Source organism: Rhododendron vialii, chromosome 4a (genome assembly GCF_030253575.1).
Source record: "Rhododendron vialii isolate Sample 1 chromosome 4a, ASM3025357v1".
Lineage (NCBI taxonomy): Eukaryota > Viridiplantae > Streptophyta > Magnoliopsida > Ericales > Ericaceae > Rhododendron > Rhododendron vialii.
The window spans coordinates 33,373,001-33,393,781 of NC_080560.1; the positions used below are offsets into that span (position 1 = coordinate 33,373,001).

The window sequence follows — 20,781 nt, forward strand, 5'->3', positions numbered from 1 at the left end:
AAAAATCGGCCCGATTTAATTAAGAATTAATTAAATGACCCTTCAGCACTGGCCCAAGGTTTGGTGTCAAAAACGGGTGTAAGCACTTGTACTAGTGTGGCAACCCAGAAGATTGGTGAGAAATCAGTGGCGAGCTGAGAGCAGAAAGAGCTAGAGAACCAGAGCGAAGTGAGAGAGGGAGTTGAGTCCAGATACGGACGGTATTGTGCGATCCTTCTCCGATAATTTTTTTGTACGATTGTATGTTACGCATGGTAGGGGGGTTGGGTGGCTTTTGCTATGATCAACTACATCTATAATATCAGAAACAACCAAAACCGATCTCTACAACGGGCATGACATACGTGCCTCGCACGTCGCCATGCTCATAGTAAACATACAAGGAATTGAACTAGGGAAAACGACTAGAGATCTTCAAAAGCAATTGTGAAGTGTTACCAAAATAAGTGGTGTGTATGTGTTTTTTTTTTTCCCCTACTCCATGGAAGGAAAGATTTTATTGAACACATGATAAGCGGACATCGAGGGGAAAAAAGGATCATAAGGTGCGAGTGTTGTACTATTGTTTTGCTTGAAAGCACCAAAATTAAGTACCATAACTTTTATTCCATAAATGAGATAAATTACTCACTTTATTACACTCCCATAAGTGGCTTTCCAAAAAAACTTGATTTGTTATCCGTACATATATGGTAATGAAATTAGTGAAAGGGATTGCCTGTTGTACTCTATAAATAGTCATCTGGTTCTTCTTGTAAAAATGCATACAAAAATAAAAGACTTCAAATTAAGCATCTTATCCGTTGAGATGGCTAAGTTTGATTTCAGGGTTTTTGTGTTACTTTTGACAGGTATGTAATCTTTCTTTTTATACTACTTCTTAATTTGAATTTCATATGATAGATGCTTCTCATGTGATCGATCCTCGTACAATGTAAAAGGAGATCCACGAGGATCCCATTTAATTATCCAAGTTGTTCATTTTGTTGGTCTCAAGGTGCTCTTCGTCTATGAAAAGAATCAGATCGATGGACATCAATGTTACAGGAGAAATGGATGGGGACATTGCTGTCAGAAGAGAAATGGATGTCCATGTTTGACAGTTCATTTCTTTTATGACCAATCCAATTCCATCAAATTAATCCTTACTGGCGCCCAATTAACCTGACTTAATAAAAAATATGGTCGGCTTGGATCATAAGGGTGAGACCATGGTAGATCTTCTTTTACGTATACCACAACTAACTTACGGCCAATTAACTTGATTTTTGTAACGAATTTTGCTACGTACAAGCAGTTGTTCTAATGGTGGTTGATCAAGCGAAAGCGAAAGCCGAAGTCTGCGAGGATAAGTTGAATCGTTGCGCAGACGCTGCAGACGCTGAACTTTGTCGTAAACAATGCGGGTACATTCACGGGGGAAAAGGACAATGTGTTGAAACCGAGAACTCTGGAGGCGGTTTCTCCTACAGATGTGTTTGTTACTATGAATGTCATCATGATCAGTAGCAAACTTATAAGCTATATACAGTGATGTACCCCAAAATCTAAATAAAAACTTAGTATCTGTTAATGTTGAGAGAGATCAAATTTATCAATCTTAAGATGCTTGCCTGCCTTGAAATGGAAACCTTATCCGACCGTTGGAATTGGCTCCTCTCGTGGCTATATATTCGTATCTCATTGTCTTGTACGAACTAGTGTGGAAACCCAGAAGATTGGTGAAAAATTAGCGGTGAGCCGAGAGCAGAAAGAGCTCGAGAACCAGAGCGATGTGAGAGAGGGAGTTGAGTCCAGATACGGACGGTGTGGTGTGATCCTTCTCTGAGAATTTTTTGTACGACTGTGTGTTACGCATGGCAGGGGTGGTCCGGGTGGCTTTACCACTAGTATAGGGAGTTCGCCCTGGGTTCGATAAAAGCACCGAAAAATACATATAAACTATTTTTTTTTTAGTATTGTCGGCACGTGATCACCCATGTGGAGCTAAAATAAGTGAAAGTTTAGTTAAATTTGAAACTCCCGACCGAATGAACCGGTTTGGTTGCGAAATTTGTTAAAAACAGAACCAAACCAGAACGTATTTCACCCCTACTTAGGCGAAGATTGAGATTTGCATCCAACACCACCTGTCTCTCACCCTCGACACTGATGGGAGGAGGAGATTCCCACACAAACACAAGCACAATTTTATTCGAAAGCTTGGACATGTCGGATCGTTCGATTCACTGAAGCAAATCTTGGAGGATATGAGAATTATGCGAAAAGAGATTTGTATGATGAAGCTATTGGTGTCCTTGATACCATGGAACAAGTATTTCTGGTGAAACCGGGGATCGAGCTTATGCTTCTTCATATCGTCATATTAAGTTTAGTTATAACTTCTGGCCTGTTAAATGTTCTTGTTGATGGAAAAAAGTTCGAACCGGCGGAAAGTGTTTGCTCCATGATGGTTTACTAGAGGAGTTAAACCTGATGTTTCAACGTTCAACGTCGCGATAAAAGGCTCTGTGTAAATCCCATCAAACTAGGTCTGCCGTTTCAATGATCGAAGATCTGTCTAACTATGGTTTGGCACCGGATGATACCACCACCGTGAAAGGATATATTGAGGAAGGGAATTTGGAAACTGCGCTTAGAATCAGGGAGGAAATGATCATAGCATAGCACACAAAACTCTTACAATTACAGTCTCTCATTATCTCTCTCTCTTTAGATAACCTTACATTTACGTGGAAAAACTCACAAAATCAAGCACGTAATTTCAAAAGTCTTTACCTAGTGCTCCATGTTTTTCGTTTTTTGGCTTCTTCTCCCAAATCTAATCTTTGACTAAATCTTCTCCACTTGTCTTTGAAGCTTATCACATCTAACACGTTATTGTGCATCAAGCTTACTTTTCAACAGACAGTTGGGTCTAAAATAGTAGGAACGTGTACAAATACTTTACACGCGTATGGATTTGAGAAAGTATTTAAAAGCAAATTAAAAACAAATAATGGGTTAAGAGTTAATAGTGATTAATGAGCACATCAACAGAGTTAAGAAAGTATTTGGATACAAATTTTGTTTTGCAGGAGAAGGAATGGGCATTTGGTCTAGTGGTATGATTCTCGCTTAGGGTGCGAGAGGTCCCGAGTTCAATTCTCGGAATGCCCCCCCCCTGTTAATTTAATTTTTTTGTTTTACTGTTATTTCTTCCTTTCCTAGCAGTCAATTGTCATTTCCCTTGGTGTGAATATGGTATGAATACAAACTTGTTTGTAATCGCAAAGTAATGAGCTCCGGTTCAGTTTGGATGATTGGATCTGTCTTGCTTTGGGCTATTCTGGATTCACTCGAGACCCGCAACAATGATCCAAAATTTACGTTGGCATTAATATGATAGAGTCCTCGGAATTTCACGCCAAAAATGAGCTTGATCAAATTAAACGACAATGATTGCATAAAGACCATATTTGCTGTATAAGAAAACAAAACAAAAACTGACAGCATAATTGTTTTTGAAGCTGAATCAGGTATTTTATTCCTTCACAAAGCTTAAACCGTTATTCTCTCCCTCTCTCGACTGAAAACAGTTCTTGAAGAAAAATACGTCTTACGGACGAAAAGCAGAAGCCCATTATCGCAAAGGTAATGCTCATTTTGGGTCCCACTTCAATGATCGAAACTATTTATTTTGTTCAAATTTATTTGTTAGGAGATCATGCAAAAAATGAATTCAATCGGATATCGCTAGGCGCTTGATCTGAAAGTTACATTTTCTAGTTGATAATTTTAAAGGCAAAAAAAAAAAAAAACTTGTAGATGAAGAAGCCCTTACAGAGATCCGATTGGTATAGAATTTTTCGCATTGTCTCCTAACAAATGAAACTTGACAAAATGAAAAGTTTTCATCGTTAAAATGAGGAGCACAATGAGTTTACGTACCCCCTCAAAGAAGATGAACATAGTGTGGATGAATGAAATTGTTCTCTACATCAACCCCTCATTGGCTCATTGGAAGATCAGAAGTTCTACGCAACTCCTTCAAAACCCGGCTCCCGAAAAGCGAGAACCCAACTGCATGACCTAGAACCGCCGCAATAAACACTCCACCGTTGTACGACATGACAGCCAGAATCACCATGTATACAAACCCGGCCCGAACCGCGTGAATGCCGGTCTGAAACAACCCTGACGCAACCCGGTTCGCCCCTGGCTTGATATGCTCGCAGTGAGAGAGCCACTCGACGAGCACGGCTAACCCGAATACAAAGATCAGGGCCAAGGCGTACATGACCGTGCTCGACCCGGGCCAACCCGAGAAAAGAAACTCCGCATTTTTGCCCCAGTAGAATGCCACGTGCATCAGTACACTTCTGTGGTGCACGTGACCGGCGGTGGCGTTGTACCACGCCGCCATCGGTAGTGCGCCGCGGATGTTGTGATGCATTATTTCCATATTGGTGGGGTGGAGTTGTGGTTGATTTTTCATTGAAGATGGATGGTTAAATAAGTGAGGAAGTTCAAAAGAATGGGGAGGGGGAAAAGGGAGGGAGATATTATTCTCACTGCCTCTTTGGGGCCGGTTGTGGTTCCAAGTGCCAGACTAGAGAGTGTGTTGCACGTCTAATATTCTTTCAATTTGGTTAATTGCACTAGCTCTTTGAATTTTGCAATTTTCTCACCTTTTCCTTATAGTTCCGTTCAATTGCACGAAAATAATGGAAAAATCAACTTTTTTGTAACTTTCTGTGTGTTTAATTATCAAGAAAATTATAGAACCCACCTTTTTAATTTTTTCACTGAAAAACACTTTCACGATATATATTTTGGCAAAATTGGATTACCAATGGGGACTGGGGGAAGCTGCTGTGCAGATTCGTGCTGCACAGCGTGCTGCGCACCCTCCGGGGAGCCTTGCCGGCATCGGTCCGGCGATCGGAGACGTTCACCGCGTAGAGCTCATCGAGTTCTACGCATACGCCAAAAATCAGCTTGATCAAATATTGTTAAGTGTCTCATCGGAATATATATAACTTGAAAAAAATAAATCCTAATGGATACAAAACACTGGATCAAAACCACTGAATCCATTTTTTTCAAGTTATATGTGTTCAGATGAGACACTTATCGATATTTAATTGAGCTGATTTTTGACGCACACGTACAACTCGATGAGCTCTACGCGATGAACGTCTCCGATCGCCGGACCGATGCCGGCAAGGCTCGCCAGCGGGTGCGCAGCACGTTGCGCAGCACGAAGCTGCACAGCAGCTTCCCCCGGTCCTACCAATGGTGAGAGATTATTATGTAGTACAAGGCTCAAAGTGGGGAGTGGGGGTAAAGAATCTTTCTTTTAGGAGGAATGTGATTGGGACATGTTGGCAAGCAATCTTGTAATGTAACATAAACAACACGTAAAGGGAATGCTTTTCGGTCAGCATAGGATCACAGGAATGATGCTAGTTGTCTTGTCTAGTGCCTGTTTTTATAAAAGAGAGAAATTTATTCACGGCTTCGCACAATTTCGGTCATGTATTTCGACAATCAATGGTTAATATGTGCTTTTTTAATTTTTACCGGTCAAAATTGGTTTTCAATCCGGACCGTCCAAAACACTTTTGGACGTGCGTGATTGAGCGCCGTAAACTTTATTTACGGGTTGTTCTGTAAAGAAGTTTTCCTGTTTTATAAATTGCATAACATATTTCATAACATTTCTATAGAAACTTAAGATTTTGTGTATAAATTTATAATTTTATATCATATGTAAGGATTCGTATCAATACACAAACAAACACGTATAATTTCATACTAGAGCCACCCCTGAGTCTAGTTGCGTTCTTAACCACACATTGATAATGATATGCGTGGCTAGGAGAATACACATATTTGAATGTGTACGATGTGCACCTCTATTAGTATGGCAACTATTTTCAATTCATCGAACCTTTTGCCTACTCGTTCAACTAAAAAAAACCTTTTGCCTACATCCCAACAAATGCACAGTTCTGACCGAGATCCCCTCGGGTCAACTCCATTTTCAATCACAGAACAGGTTGGTGTCCAAACCTAAGTCACATAAAAGCACATGCGGGAGTGTGCGAGTGCAGAAACGCGAATGTGAAAGTGTCTCTCAAGAATCTCCAAAACAACTAGAATTCGTGGGTACTGCAAGGATGCCAGTGCAGAGCAATGATTGAGAACGCAAGTGTAAGCCATTTTGAAGGATAATGTGGCTAAAGTCCAAACAATACATTTGGTCACAGGGACCTAGGGATGCTGCCAAGTAGCTCCCTATTGAATGGGTGCAGAGCAGCCGATCTAGCCGTCATCTTGGCACGGACGGCTTGGATTGAATCTGAGTGCATACAAATCTGAACCATCCATTGCTCGGTTAAGATTCGAGCGGTCGATTGTCGAGATGAGTGGCCGGATCAACTGCTCTGCACTGCTCTACAGGCAAGCATCTCCCATTCCTTGGTCACAGAAGGAGAGCAGGCCTGTTTGACATTACAGAAAAGTTATTATCTCAAAGGAGCTTGTACAAACGGGCTAGCCCAATTTGGTCGTTTTGGGATTGCTTAGTCCATTGGACTTTTTGGTCACGCGCAAGCCCATCGGTTCATTTTCTCACTCTGGTTTGGTGGATTATTATGAAATCAAATGCTATAACTATAGCCTATAAGGTACCCTGGGGTATAAATTTGTGGCACAAGTTTAGAGTTATTTAAATATTTAAATTATATTTTCTTATACGCATTCTAACATCTACTAATAATTATATTGAGAATATAAACCACTCCATCAAAAGAAATCAAACAATATTTTGAATGACAAAATTGACCATATGACTCTTCGTATTCTTCAATCGTTTAAGGTGAGAAAGACAAAAACAAATACTCCGTATTATTTTGGAGGGAGATCTAATTAATGTAAATGAAAAATAATTTTTTGATTTTGTTTGCACTGTTTAAAAATTTTCAATAAGATTTATCATATAAGATCCATATTGCTAGGAAAATTATTTGCATAAACACATTATTTTTTAACTTAAAATTGTCTTATTAAAAATTAAGTATTTAAAGGGAGTTCTGGAACGGGGTACGTTCCTCTTACCCAGTGTTCCTCTGAGTCTCTGACCACCTGTTTGCGTATCAAACGAAAAATATAAATAAAAATTACATACCCAGTGTTCTCAAGTTGTTACAAACCAAGTATTCTTTCAAGCTCTTAACATTCCTTTTCCTAAGGAGGACAAATTACAAAGGTATGAACACTTATATATATATATATATATATATATATATATATATATATATATATATATATATATATATATATATATATATATATATATAGAGTTAGGTTCCGGTGAGGGATCCCTCGTTTTATTAAAATGCGGAACTCCCCTTTCCGATTGAATTTCGATGATCCGAGCCGCTCAAAGTTATCAGAACGTGATTTTAAGGGTCCCCGCGAGAAATCAGCAAAAAAAATGACCGGGAAGGGCTTCATCCGAGCAGTTTTCATTGAATGGTTAAAAAAAAACTGCTCGGATGACGCCCTTCCCGGTCATTTTTTTTGCTGATTTCTCGTAGGGACCCTTAAAATTATGTTCTGCACACATTGAACGGTTCGGATTTTCAAATTTTGATCGGAAAATGAAAGTCTCTCATTTTAACAAAATGAGGGATCCCTCACTTGAAAATTCCTCTATATATATATATTTGTTTTGAGTTATTTAGAAAGAATTTTTCTATTATTTTATAGGATAAAGATTTCTTTTTTTGCTATTTTCATCAGATATTGGTATTTTAATTTGTAGGACAATTGATGATAAATATTTGGACTGTGAGTTCAACCAAATGAAAAGAAGAATTATTTTTGACTTGAACGAGATTCCTCAGGAAACCAAAAATACAGAATCCGATAAAAGTGTCGAAGAGATGAACAATTTAGTGAAAAATGACTTTCAATCTTTTTCTAGACAATGTTTTCGCAGAGAAGTCGGCTTTCGTTTATTACAAAACTACTTCGAGCAACATAGGATTGAATCCTATATTTTGTGTGAAGTATTAGAAATTGGAGTTTTGGTCATTTTTATTTTTGTTATCTCACCCGAATTTTGTATGGTTGTTATTCAATTTTTATTTTTATTTTTATTGTACGGTTGAATCCCACGGCATTTGCCGTCAAGCGTTGATCGGACACGGTTTCTTGTGTGGTTATTTGCATTTGCCATTTTGGTGCCATTTGTACTGTACGTAGTCTACTTATTAGCATTGACCATTTTTAAAAGGAAATTAAATGAGGGTAGTATTGTTTGTCATTAAAAAAGCAAAAATGCTGCTTGCATAACAGTTGTGTTGGTTGTGTGCGTAATTTTGACCGTCCAGATGTATTTGGACGGTTTAGATTTTAAAAAAACCCTTCCAAGAAAAAGTTAAACTTTTATGGGGAAGAGTTTGAACGAATCCTGACCATTTATTACAGCAATTGACGACTAGAGATTAGTTGTGTGTTGTGTTTTACACAACCGTTGTGTGTGTAGCATTTTTGTTTTAAAAAAGGTAGTACAAATATTTATGGTCAGTTTAGAAAATAGTGATGATAAGTAATGCTTTGTGAGTACCCATGAACATAACTCATAGATTTAGGTATATTTATTGCATCTAAAGTACTGCCCTAGGAGCACTTATTAGCGAAACCGTATTATGAAATGTCCTTGAGTCGTTTACCATATCCCATAATAATTACGGATATCTATACAAATGCTGTCAATTCAATTCTACTGCACTGAATATTTTCACACGTTATCTATGCAGATTTTGCCATTGATACGCCTGTTTGTAATTTTGTGGAATTAACCTTACACATAGAAAAGCCATTTTGGGGCGCAAAGCGCAATAAACAAGTGGATGAATGAATTTGCATCTATATATAAAACAGAACGGTATCTTTTAAAATTATTTCAAAATTCTTGAATCAAGAATCGATTATTAAATCAATCAGTTACAGATATCTGATTGAGTTGGAAATTATTCATGGTCTCCTAACAAAATATCTGAACGAAATGATTATTACTTATTATTAAGGTGCAATTCGGAAATAACACAAACTCGCAAGGGTAATAGATAATTTTGACTCTCCAGCCCTTGGTCAATTATTTGGACCCTGTATATCAGAGGCTTCAAATTACAAAATTTAATTATTAATTACAAACTTGTCAAAATAAAAATTACGAGCATGTTTTGTAAATGGAAATGCCAACACAAAAGAACTCGGTTTTATTTTTTATTTTTTTTGAGCTAACAAGCTGATGTTGCAATCTTCTACTGTTTCTTGTTTCAACCCCCCCCCTCTATTATTCGGATCCGGATCCTCTATGAGGATTCTTCCCTGTGAGGATAGTGTGAGGATTCTTATGAAATCCGGACCGTTTATCTCGGCAATTAATGGTCCGAATTAAAAACAAACACTTCCGAAAAAAAGTTACTCTTCCCTATTATCCTTCCATTTGGTCAAATATTGTTGGCGTATTCCAATCTTGGAATGCATTCAATACCAAGCAAGCACCTTTTATAACTTTGAAAAAAAGGCTTGTGGGCGAGATATCTATCCTTCCTTTGTCAAAGGAGCACGAATAAATCTTTGTGAGTAAAAGGCTGTAGGCGAGATATCTATCCTTTCTTTGTTAAAGGAGCAGGAATAAATCTTTGTGAATCAGAAAGAACCCAAGGAAAAACAATCACACGGAAGCAAAAAAAGGAAAACAAAGATTGTCGTATATCTTAGGGATCCTTCTTCTTTTCAAAGCTCCCCAATGTTCTAGCTATAAGGAAAAAGCATCTACGTGTAAGGATCAAACGCTTACCATCTTATCAAAAATCTCAAATGTTAGGCAAAGTGCAACTAACATTTTTTAAAATTTTTTTTTTTGTCAAAAGTGAGAAGATTGTATTGATAAACGCCTAGCAGTACTTACAAAACGGAGATCATTACAATGAATTTGGACAAAGCCAAACTAATCGTCTAAAAAATACAAAACAAGTAAATCACAAGGCAATCGATGTCTTTCATCCTAATCCAGGTATAGCCTGACGCAACAGCGACACTTTTAAACTGCCTAACATTTAATTAGGAGTCTCAAACAAGAAAAAAATGCAAAGTTAAGGACAAAAGACACCAAATACCCAGACGATCATCGGATGCACTCTAACCAATGATGAACGCACCAATGAACTCCTAAAAACTACAGATCTGTTAAGCCGCCAAAAGTTGGCCCGCCAAAGACATCGTGTAGGGATAGAACACTGAAACATAGATATCGTTGTGAAACAACCTCGATTGAGAGAACCCGATCTGTAGACAAAATCCACTTAAAGACGAAACTAACAACTCTCGTAAACGAGAGACAAAACTTTCACAGATCAGACGACAAGTCATTGATTTGAAGAGACGAAAGAAAAAAAAAGGAAAAAACAGAGAAAGAGAGTCAGAATAGAACCATGGCCTTCCCCTTCTGCCGCCGCACACGGGTACGGAACCCACTGGGAGAAAGGAAGGGGGAAGTGGAGTTATGGTGGTTAGGGTTGAGAGAGAGATGGAGAAGAGGATATTATGACTGATCCTTCCAACTAACATTGAATGACACTCAAAATATGTTTGTACGGAATCTTGAAATTGGTATGGACCATAAAAACAAGACTGTCTTCTTATAACCAAGTTGAGATAATTGCGGGAATGAATTCAAAAATGAATTTTCACACCATGGTGGGTCATAAAATCAGCAAAAAAAAATCTGCTGGAACTTTGATCTGCATCATTTAGATACGAAGAACCCATGAGGGACCTTTCGGTTGCCTCGAGCGACCCTCCAAATTTTCCACGCTCCTTCACCAAATTTTCTAACAGATTGTGCATGAGTAATCAAAACCAAACTAATTACTCCTACAAACTAATGGAATTTTTAATCATACTACTAGTTTATTCGTAGAACTTGATTTAAAAAAACTTACGGGAGTATTCCATTTTCCAGCTGCTCGGCCCCATTCGTCTCACTTTTTTTTCATAGGGTCCTATTAGCAGCCCACTGGACTGTCAGAAATTTAAAAATAGACAGAAAAAACACAGACTCAAATACACTTTTTACAATTTTCAAATACATTTTCACCAACTTTTATCCACTTTTCACAAGTTTCAATATACTTTTTTAATCTTAACGACATCTTTTAAGCTGCATTCTTTTGACCTTAACTTAAATCTGAAAATTGTTATTATTTGAATTTTTTTCTCATTTGTTAGTTTTGTGCCAAACTTTTTGAGTTATTGATTCATCTCGACGAGAAGAATCCGAAAAATAATTTTTTTTACTTTTACCCAAGCATTTTAAGAAATAACCATTTTTTTCATCAAAATGTGATTTTTTTTCTTTAAAAAATAATAATTTTTAAAAATATTTGAATAAAAAAAATTTTACTTTTTCGATTTTTCTGTTTTTAGCATTTTCTTTCCACAATACTTGATCCAGGTAGTACTCCTAGTAATTTGGTTTGGATTACTACTAGATTAGATAAGACAAACAATAGGCTGTCACTTTAAGACTTTTTCAGGCACATTAGCCCAATAGAATAGATCCTGCGGCTAATGGTGCTATTTCAACTCCACGAGGACCCACTTAAAGTTATTCCAAGGGGGTCCTAGTCCATTCGATAAAGTTTTATGTATACGGGGATATTAATAGTGTTGGTATTCTCTCTGTTCTGTTTCCAATTTTTCAGTTATTTTTTGATCAAATTTGGATGATCGGTTCCGTTCATGTTTTAGAGTTCGACGAGAAATTTAATTGTACCTAAAATCATGTTCATTAAATTTTAATAGATACATGATCGGTACACGTGAAAATTAAAGAAAATCAAAACTGAGTTAAAAAAACACACTGAATCGAAACCCAATTTTGTTTTTTTAACAATTTTCACATGTATCTACTAAAGTCTCATAAACACGATTTTTTGTGTGATAAAGATTCTCGCCAAACTCTACAAAAATAACGAAGCCAATTATCCAAATGTAATAAAAAAATGACCAAAAAATTAGAAACGAATCGAAGGAGATAGCAACACTCAAATATACATAAAAGTTTCTCCACCCTTAATAAAAGTTTGTCTCCGGTCGTAGTCCTACTGGTGGTGGTCTTGGGATCCGGGATAATAAAAGAGGCAGGCATGTTTGTCTCCCAACTCCGAAGTGGTCCCTAACTACCCTCCACCCGCCGCCCTATCCGATGTGTTTACAAACTGTCCGATTGAAAGCCAAAGAAAATAATTAGAGCCCTTTTTTAAAAATATTTTTTAAATTATATAGTAGTATAACGTAAGTGCCAGGGCCAACATATGTCTAGCTCGATGAATTTGGGAACCAATCCATCGATCGCTTTCGAGGGAATCAATTGAAGTTAGAGTTAAATTATGTATGATGACCCCAAATAAGTTGACAACACTACGGATTTAAAAAAAAAAAAGTAATTTGCTTAAATTTATTAAGTTAACTTAAGTATTAAAGCTTTATTTATAAAACTCGGGCAGTTCCTCGTTTAAAGACCAAACAAGCTACTTACATCATTTTTTACAAAAATAAAAAAATAAAATGAGAAATACAGATATGTAAATACAAATCCAGACTTGTGCTCCCTCCATTCCAATTTATTTGCTCATCACAAAAATTCTCCCTATTTATTATTGACTAAAAGTTGCTGGGTCGAAAAATGTTTAATTGCCTGATTTTGAGTTGAACTCAACATTTCTTTCGCCGCAAAACTAGTAAACGGGTAAAATTGAAACTTTGGTCTTTTGGTGGTTGTTAATTGCCAACAATTTGGGACGAATTCCTTGTACATCATGGAAGAACCACATGAATCTATCTATATTAGGACAGCTTAGGAAATGTATTTTTTTGGAGGAAATCTATATTCGTAGCACTACACTTTTAGTACAAAAATAAAATAATGAACGGTTCCTCAATTTCCTCCCCAAAACCCTCCAAATTCTTTAATCCTCCCCCGACACCAAAATAATACGGAGTAAATAAATAAGAAAAATAAAATAAAACGCGCCTCTCTCTCTCTCTCTCTCTCAATATGTCACCATCTCACTGAACCGAAATCAGATTTCGCGGTCTCTCTCTCTCTCTCGGTGTTCACTACTTTCTTCTTGTTCGAAATACCAATTACGAGGACAATCACAATATTAGTTCTTTTTATATATTCTCATCACTGTGGTTAGTTCTTTTCTTTGCTTTCAGTGTACGTTGTGCTTTGAGTTTCATTATCACTTACTACCGACTCCACGGCAATGCATCTGATCACCATTTCTTGATTTCTTCTGGTACGTCCTTCTAACCTTTATCTTTTCGTAAATGGGTAGCCATAATTTGATCGTTTCTTTAATATTCGTTCCGAATTCTGTAGATCTTTTTAATAGTATCTTGTAATTGGTGGTGGAATCTGAATCGTTATATACATTATGTGTAGATTTTGGTTGATTTTTCAGAAATGTGTTAGGTAGTCAAGCTTTTCTTGGAATTCGCTTGAAATTGGGCCTCAATTTGGGATCTTTTCTTGGAATTCCTCGGAAAAAAAAAAAAAGAAAAAGAAGGAAAGAAAGAAAAAAATGGTTACAGGTCTGTTGTTTAGATTTGTTCACACATTTTAAGCCATTCATTTGATCTGTTGATCTCACAGTTCTTAGTGCGTGAGTCTATTTATTAGCGCCTACGTGTGGTGCAACATTTTTTGGAACGTAGGTAGTGGTTGTGAGTCTATTTATTAGCGCCTACGTGTGGTGCAACATTTTTTGGAACGTAGGTAGTGGTTTTGATCGATTCAATTGAAAATAATTACAATATTGTGTCTTTTACTTTGGGGAATAGTCTCCACTTTCTGCTTTTTTCTTGGTGGTAGTCCCTTTGTCCATACCTGATGTTTGAAATTCCATTGCCAGCATAGCGGCATTGCTTCAAAGGGCGAGATAAGTCTGGATGGCCTCTGAATTTTGAAAAGACAGAAGTAACAAGTACCAATATTTGGGATCCCTTTCCCTTATGTCTTTCGATATTGATTGTATGGTTTTCTGCAATTGCTAGAGCAACAAGCATTAGTTGAATCCCTTTCCTTTATCATCTTTCTCATTTTCCGCTGTCAAATGGCTCTTTAGCTGTCCAAATAACATCCAATGTTGACCCCCTTAACGTACTTTTCCTTGGAATTGTCTTGAATTTGGACCTGTCTTTTGGATCTTGTCGCAAAGATGTCAAGAAGGGCCTTCAGATTTCTTAAAACAAATTAATAAAAAGCCTTGTACCTGTGGGCTTTGTGAAAGATTGGTGTGCTATTTATAGTTACAACTCTCTTAGTTTCGATCAGTTCCATTGTCTGTATCTGCAGCTGTTTAATTTGCAAAATGAGTTGCAATACTGCCTTTTCGGGTCCAATTGATTTGATGCTAATGTATTTCTTAAATGTAAATAGTTCTCGCATTTTTGTACAACTCAGCCACCTTGTTTTCATTCTTGGATGACCTCTGTTCATGGATAGCATCAGCCTCTGAAAACTATAATTCTGGTCACGGATGGAAAAGCCTTTCTCATATTCTTGTGTGACTGAATAATTTCACATGGATAACATCAAAAATTTGCTAGAGTGAATGACTTCAGAAGGAAGGTTGTTGAAACTAAAACGAACCTAACATGATTATTACTGGCAAACAACCAACTGTTGTGCATTTTTTATGTAGATCAAAAATGGCTGATGCACTTGAAACTTGTGACGCGTGAATAATATTTCTAGCGCAGATAACTGGGATCAGTTGTTGAATTAGGACTTGGGACTACGGATTGCACACTTGCTTGCTTTTTAATATTGAGATGATTACATGAAACAATAACCCCTTGTATACAGTCCAGGCAAAGTAGAAAACTTATATAATCTTTCTAACAGTGGTTTTCATGAATCTGAGGAAACCTTGGCTTCATTTGCTGCATGTCATGGTTCCCTAATTTTAGTTCTGGGCTGAGTCAAATTATAAAGTCTGTTTTTCTTGTATGCCACTGATGGGAACTTTAGCCTTGTTGCATAATTTCCACCAGTGCTAATGATTCTCTGACTTTTTCTAGCAATCCTTGGCTGCTTGACCCTAAAAGCAATCTTTTAATTTTTCTTGATATCTATTTGTAGGAAGTGATCTGGGGAAGAATAATTTGGCAACTCTTATGAATGACGAGGATTGGTATGCCTAATGTAAGGTGATACCATGCCAATAAATCAATACTCAAGGCCAACTGGGGACAACGGGTTCCATTTAGAAGTCAAAAGGAGTTCAAGGCCACAAGAAACCTCAAAAGTTGTGAAGCCAAAGGCAACTTCACTTGATGAACATCAAGTTCGAAAGTCTCAAGATGATGAGCTTGTTAGGTACATGTCAAATTTGCCTGCATATCTCCAGCGAGTGGAGAAAGGAGAAAAGTTCCAAGAGAATGCTCTGAGTTTTGGAGTTCTAAACTGGGAGCGTCTAGAAAAATGGAAATCCAACAGAAAATGTACCACACCAAGAGGTGACACTACTGCATCGTCCTCTATCAGTAATTCCTCACTTAAGGCAGGTGAGTCCATTGCATTCTCTAGGACACTTCAGAAGAAGAATCTTGCTCCTTGCACGAAGCAACCCTCGTCACAGTGCCCTCATCTTAATTCATCTCATGAAGGCGGCTTTTCAAAATTTGAGATGGACAAGAGAAAAGATACAGATGACAAGTTAACATCAGAAAAGGGAACTTCATTTTCAGAATTGAGGAAACATCGATTATCATGTGGTTCTAAGGATGAGACAAGTGCTCTGAACGACGGAGTGACCATTAGGATAAGGGAGGTGCAATCATCAGAATACTATGTTGGTCAAAACCACCGGCATGGCAATGAACAGGGCACTGTTTTCAGTTTACCCAAACATGCTCCCAAAAAGAGTTGTTCTAAGATGCCAAATGATGCTTCTTGTACATTGATGCATCCAAATGAAACACCAGCCACGTTATCCCAAGGTAAACGCATAGATGAAAATGCAATGTGTGTGAAGCCCTTAAGTGGAAGTGCAATTGATGCTTCCAAGAGGTTGAATCATGAAACTGCTGAACCATCAACTGTGAAAGGAAAGCATTTGTCACCTAATCGTCAGTTTAGCTTTAGCCTTCGTAGGATTGCCAGAAGTTTAAGTTTTAGGGAGAGCTCAGCTGTTCCCCAGTTGAGATCTGAAGAATCTGATGCCTTTTTCTCTTCTGAGATCTTTTCTGATGTTCTACATTCATGCCCTCGTCCTATTAGATTAGATCCCAACCCCGGGTCGGACATGAGGCGGCATAGCTTAGACGCTTCCCTGAGCACGGAGTTTCCTAGCTATGATGCATCTAGCTCTTTAATGTATCCAAATGAAAAAATACTCAATAAGATATCACGTGCAAATTCAATTGGGGCTTCCGCGCGGTTGGATGAAGAAAGGCACCGCTCGCCTAATCGTCGGTTCAGCTTTGGCCTTGGCAGTTTGAGGAGAAGCTTGAGTTTCAAGGAAGGTTCAAATGTTCAGGGTTCCACAAATGGTCCTCTCAAATGTGGTCGATTAACATCTGAAGTGTCGGACTCTTTGGATAGTTCAAGAAGAAACAAGGCTAACACTAGGACTAGAGCAAGATCCAGCCCTATGAGAAGGTTACTAGACCCTCTTTTCAAGATCAGGGGAACAAGACCTCATCATTCAGCTGAGACAGCTCAGCCTTTGACCACAAACTTGAATTTAACCTCCAAATCTGAGTCCATTGAGGAGAAGAAGCACGAGGCATCCACAGTTCAAGGTCTTCTACAACTCACGATAAAGAATGGGCTCCCTTTGTTCAAACTTGTCAGTAGAAATAGTGATATTCTTGTTGCTATGAGAAAATTGTCTACGTTTGCCAAGGATGATGCTGGATTTAGTTACACGTTCTACTCTGTTTGTGAAGTCAAGAAGAGTGGCGGCTGGATAAATCAAGGGCATAATGCAAAAAAATACGGATTTAGCTATAATGCCGTGGGTCAGATGAAGGTTTCCAGCTCCATGGACCAATTTGGTATGAGGGAGTCTGTCCTGTACAGTGCTGAGGCAGATCAGGAACTCGCGGCCATTATAATCCCAGATGAGACTTCATGTGACTATGGAGATCAGAGACATAAGGGCAAGGAGTTACTATGGATGGAAGATAGGAACTCCTTTAGACAAGCAGAAACTGAGAAGTTGATTAGCACAAGAGTCATTATTCCTGGTGGCGTTCATGGATTGCCTTGTAAAGGTGTTCCTTCGCCATTGATTGACCGGTGGAAGTCTGGTGGATCGTGTGACTGTGGGGGCTGGGATGTCGGTTGCAAACTAAGGATTCTTGCCAATGAGAATCATAGACAATGCTTGAACAAATATCGTTTTGAACTTTTTGATCAGGTACTGGCTCTCTTTTCTCGAAATGAGATCTGTTTCTTATAAATTGATAATGTCTTATAAACTTCTTGAGTTGAGTTGATAAATTTACTTGTTTTTTTAACAGGAAGAAACTCAAGACAATCAGCCAATATTCAGCATGAGACCATTGGAGAAGGGGACCTTTTCGGTTGAATTCAGTTCATCGATTTCTATGTTACAAGCCTTCTGCATTTGTGTCATGGTCATAAGTAGTCAGAAGTCATTTGATTTCTCAGACCTGAACTACCCGGCTGAAGAAAAATGGCTGCAGGAATCCAACAGGGTACGAAGGGAAGCACCCACAAAATATGTCCAGTCTCCACCCTCATCTCCCGTTGGAAGAGTATAGCTTTCATGGAAAGATTTATCCGTCTTGTTGCTGGCATTCAGCTGCGCTGAAAAGGCGAACGAAATAGCAATTCTATTGTCTCGAAGAGGGACTTGTTGCCGGCAATTCTACTCTACCACCTCGATCGGGGAAAGTTTAGTATTCGAGGCCTGTTTGGCACCAGTGTCACGGACAAGAAACCGGGAAATAAAATCATTAAGGGAGAATAAGTGTACTGAAACAAGGAGGGAATGTGGTTTTTTGAGAAACGGAGACCTCATTTTTTTTTTGGGTTTAGGGCCTTTCGGCAAAAGGTTTGTATATACAACGTTACGTACAACTGAATAATATGGTTATTATTCTGCTCAATTTGTATGGAAAATATGGATCCCTGAAAACTGCTCTGATCCTTTACACCAATTTCTAACAGAGAGAATAACAATACTAGTTTCCGAGGTACAAACATTTTCGTGGGAATTCTTGCAAACTCAAGAGTTCTGATTCCTAAAGGACGGATGCAGAAGATCACGTATTCTTAGAGCATCCCCAATGGAGATGTAAAATACATCCGGATGGATAGTTATAATAGATGAAAAAAGTGGTTAAAAGTTAGTTAGATGTGAGATGCAAAAAAGGAATGGCTAATTAACTAACTTTCCCTCCTCCTTAATTTTCCCCAATCCTAATTCAAGTACTACTTCTGTGGAAAAATAATTTTGGTATCCGGTAATCGAGGACTTTAAAAAAAAAAATTATTCCGGAAAAAAAAAAATACTTTCGTCCCTTTTTTTTTTTTTTACTTCTCATCCACTTCAATTACACCATTTACTTCATCCATTTACTCCCATCCAATCCACTCTCAACCACACCATTTACTCTCATCCACTCTCAACTACACAATTTATTTCAGTCATTTACTCCTATCCACTCTCAACTACATCATTTACTCCTATCAACTCTCAAATTGTTTCATCTTGACAGGAGTTGAACGATTTTCCTCTCGCACTACATCCCTTTGCCATAATTGGTACACTTTTTTTTTTGGAGTGTGTTTGTGGAGAAGGAAGAAAATTTTTGTTGTGTAAAATCATGTAAAATCACACACATTTATAAGTAGGAAAAAAAACATCAAAAGACCCGTTGGGCAGCCAATGGTCGGATCCTTATATATATAAAAAAAAAAAAAAAACAGCCAACGGTCAGATCAAAAGACCCGTTGGCTGAGATCAAAAGACCTGTTGGCTTACTCTTCACCCCAACTTTACTCTTCACCTTCACCCCAATCAGTGTCGGCCCCGATATTTGGGTTGCCCTAGCCCAATCTCATATTTTGTTGCCCACCTACTAATAAGTCATACAAAATTTAAAAATATACAAGTACAAAAAAAAAATCAAAATTACATTGTTCTTTTAACTTGAATAACATAAAAAAAAGAAATCAACATCAAAATGTAAATTCCAATTATAGTGTTTTATGATTAGCATATATGATCCGCTTCAAAGAAAACAACTTCTCCTTGCATTTTTCGAAACAAAATTTTCAATTGAGTCATCGTATTTTAATTATCCAAGAACTTGGGACTTTTGATTTTTTTGGCTTTTTGGACTTTTTAGTTGATATATGTGAGAATAATGGCTTGTCTCGAAAAGCATAGAAAATTAAAAAAGTCACAAGTGCCCAAAAATGCTTTTAGTGAAACGGCACCTCAATTTTCAATTGAGATTAAAAAAAATGCCTATTGAAATTATAAATTGGGAAGAAATATAATATTATTTTAACAGAAATGATTTATATTCAAAGTCCAAACAACATTAAGAACAAAACCCAGAGCTTTGGGGCTTTTATTTTTTATTTTAAGAAAGATTAAAAACCTGATCTTTGGAGGGAAATGGACTGGCGGGGTTTCATGTGGTTTGATTTTGGAGATTTTTAGAGCATTGAGGAGTAGTTTTTTGCAAATTAAATAGAACAGATATATAGCATATGAGAGAGAGAGAGAGAGAGAGAGAGAGAGAGAGAGAGGAACAAAAATAGGAACCATGCTACTGGTACATACAATCCGTGCACATATTGTGCACAGATTTTGTAGTGGGGTCACCACGGGTCTCATACAAATGATCCGAGCCGTTTATTAAATGTAAAATATTTTTTCAAGAATCCCCGTAAAAAATCAGCTCAATTTAATATCTATAAATGCTCGATCCAATCATCTAAATTTTCATTCAGATTTTCAGGTAATGAAAAGTTAGATGATTAGATCAAGCACCTATAGGTATTGGATTGAGCAAATTTTTTACAGGAACCCTTGAAAAAATGTTTTACATTTAATGAACGACTCGGATCATTTATGTGGAACCTGTGGTGGGCCCCACCACAAAATCTGTGCAGAATCTGTGCACAGATTGTATGTACCAGTAGCATTTTGGATGTGGTGGGGCACTGGGATTCAAACTTAGCATCCCAGAGCTTTGATAGTTCATCAATGACCGCAATACCAATCAAACTCTTTGTGCTACTAATGTAAACTTTTTAATACTTATACCTAAGTTTTTTTTTTTTTCTTTATTTGGTTGCCCCAGCCTGGGGTTGACCAAGCCCTAGGACTTGAGGGGCTTACCCTGAGGCCGGCCCTGACCCCAACTTTACTCTTCTCTCTCTCTCCGAACAAAAATTACAGAACCAGGCGAACCAGAACACCCCCCGTCCTCTCTGTGAACTAAAGTTCTGAATACCGTACCGGCTAGAATACTGGTTTTCTTATTAGTACGGTATGTACCGGTACTAGCAATGTTATGAATACCGTACCGGCCAGGGTACCGATTTTTCTACTGGTACGGTACGTACCGGTACCGGTCAAATACCGGGTACCGTTTCGGATTTACCGCAACACTACTACAATAAACCATAAAGATCACAGTTATTGAACGTGATTG

General features: G+C 37.8%; 3 protein-coding genes and 1 non-coding gene across 6 annotated transcripts; 3 read left to right on the top strand and 1 right to left on the bottom strand.

Moving 5' to 3' along the window:
• Positions 1–780: 780 nt before the first annotated feature.
• LOC131324795 (defensin-like protein 125) lies at positions 781–1,612 on the top strand. Its single transcript, XM_058356916.1, has 2 exons — positions 781–851; positions 1,298–1,612. The coding sequence occupies exons 1-2, from the start codon at positions 809–811 to the stop codon at positions 1,507–1,509; spliced, it is 255 nt and encodes an 84-aa protein (XP_058212899.1). The 5' UTR covers positions 781–808; the 3' UTR covers positions 1,510–1,612.
• Positions 1,613–3,087: 1,475 nt separating this feature from the next.
• Positions 3,088–3,159, top strand: TRNAP-AGG (transfer RNA proline (anticodon AGG)). The gene has a single exon. It is a non-coding gene; the product is annotated as a tRNA-Pro (tRNA).
• Positions 3,160–3,500: 341 nt separating this feature from the next.
• On the bottom strand, positions 3,501–4,559 carry LOC131324796 (copper transporter 4-like). Its single transcript, XM_058356917.1, has one exon. It carries the CDS (start codon positions 4,475–4,477, stop codon positions 3,989–3,991), a length of 489 nt encoding a protein of 162 aa, XP_058212900.1. The 5' UTR covers positions 4,478–4,559; the 3' UTR covers positions 3,501–3,988.
• Positions 4,560–13,104: 8,545 nt separating this feature from the next.
• LOC131324797 (uncharacterized) lies at positions 13,105–18,214 on the top strand. 3 transcript variants are annotated; one of them, XM_058356918.1, is made up of 5 exons: positions 13,131–13,160; positions 13,288–13,370; positions 13,986–14,057; positions 15,218–17,501; positions 17,605–18,214. In XM_058356918.1, exons 4-5 carry the CDS (start codon positions 15,294–15,296, stop codon positions 17,866–17,868), a joined length of 2,472 nt encoding a protein of 823 aa, XP_058212901.1. In that variant the 5' UTR covers positions 13,131–13,160; positions 13,288–13,370; positions 13,986–14,057; positions 15,218–15,293; the 3' UTR covers positions 17,869–18,214. The 3 variants fall into 3 exon arrangements, with proteins under 3 accessions (XP_058212903.1, XP_058212901.1, XP_058212902.1); XM_058356919.1 differs by lacking the exon at positions 13,131–13,160 and having other exon boundaries at positions 13,167–13,370; positions 13,991–14,057; XM_058356920.1 differs by lacking the exon at positions 13,986–14,057 and having other exon boundaries at positions 13,105–13,370.
• The last annotated feature ends 2,567 nt before the right edge of the window (positions 18,215–20,781 follow it).

What these genes read in the sequence shown, in the direction of transcription:
- LOC131324795 (XM_058356916.1), top strand. Translation starts at nt 809, where the DNA reads ATGGCTAAGTTTGATTTCAGGGTTTTTGTGTTACTTTTGACAG. An exon ending in TTTTGTGTTACTTTTGACAG is followed by an intron (nt 852 to 1,297) that starts GTATGTAATCTT and finishes ACGTACAAGCAG; the next exon opens with TTGTTCTAATGGTGGTTGAT.
- LOC131324796 (XM_058356917.1), bottom strand. Translation starts at nt 4,477, where the DNA reads ATGAAAAATCAACCACAACTCCACCCCACCAATATGGAAATAATGCAT.
- LOC131324797 (XM_058356920.1), top strand. Translation starts at nt 15,294, where the DNA reads ATGCCAATAAATCAATACTCAAGGCCAACTGGGGACAACGGGTTCCAT. An exon ending in GTTTTGAACTTTTTGATCAG is followed by an intron (nt 17,502 to 17,604) that starts GTACTGGCTCTC and finishes TTTTTTTAACAG; the next exon opens with GAAGAAACTCAAGACAATCA.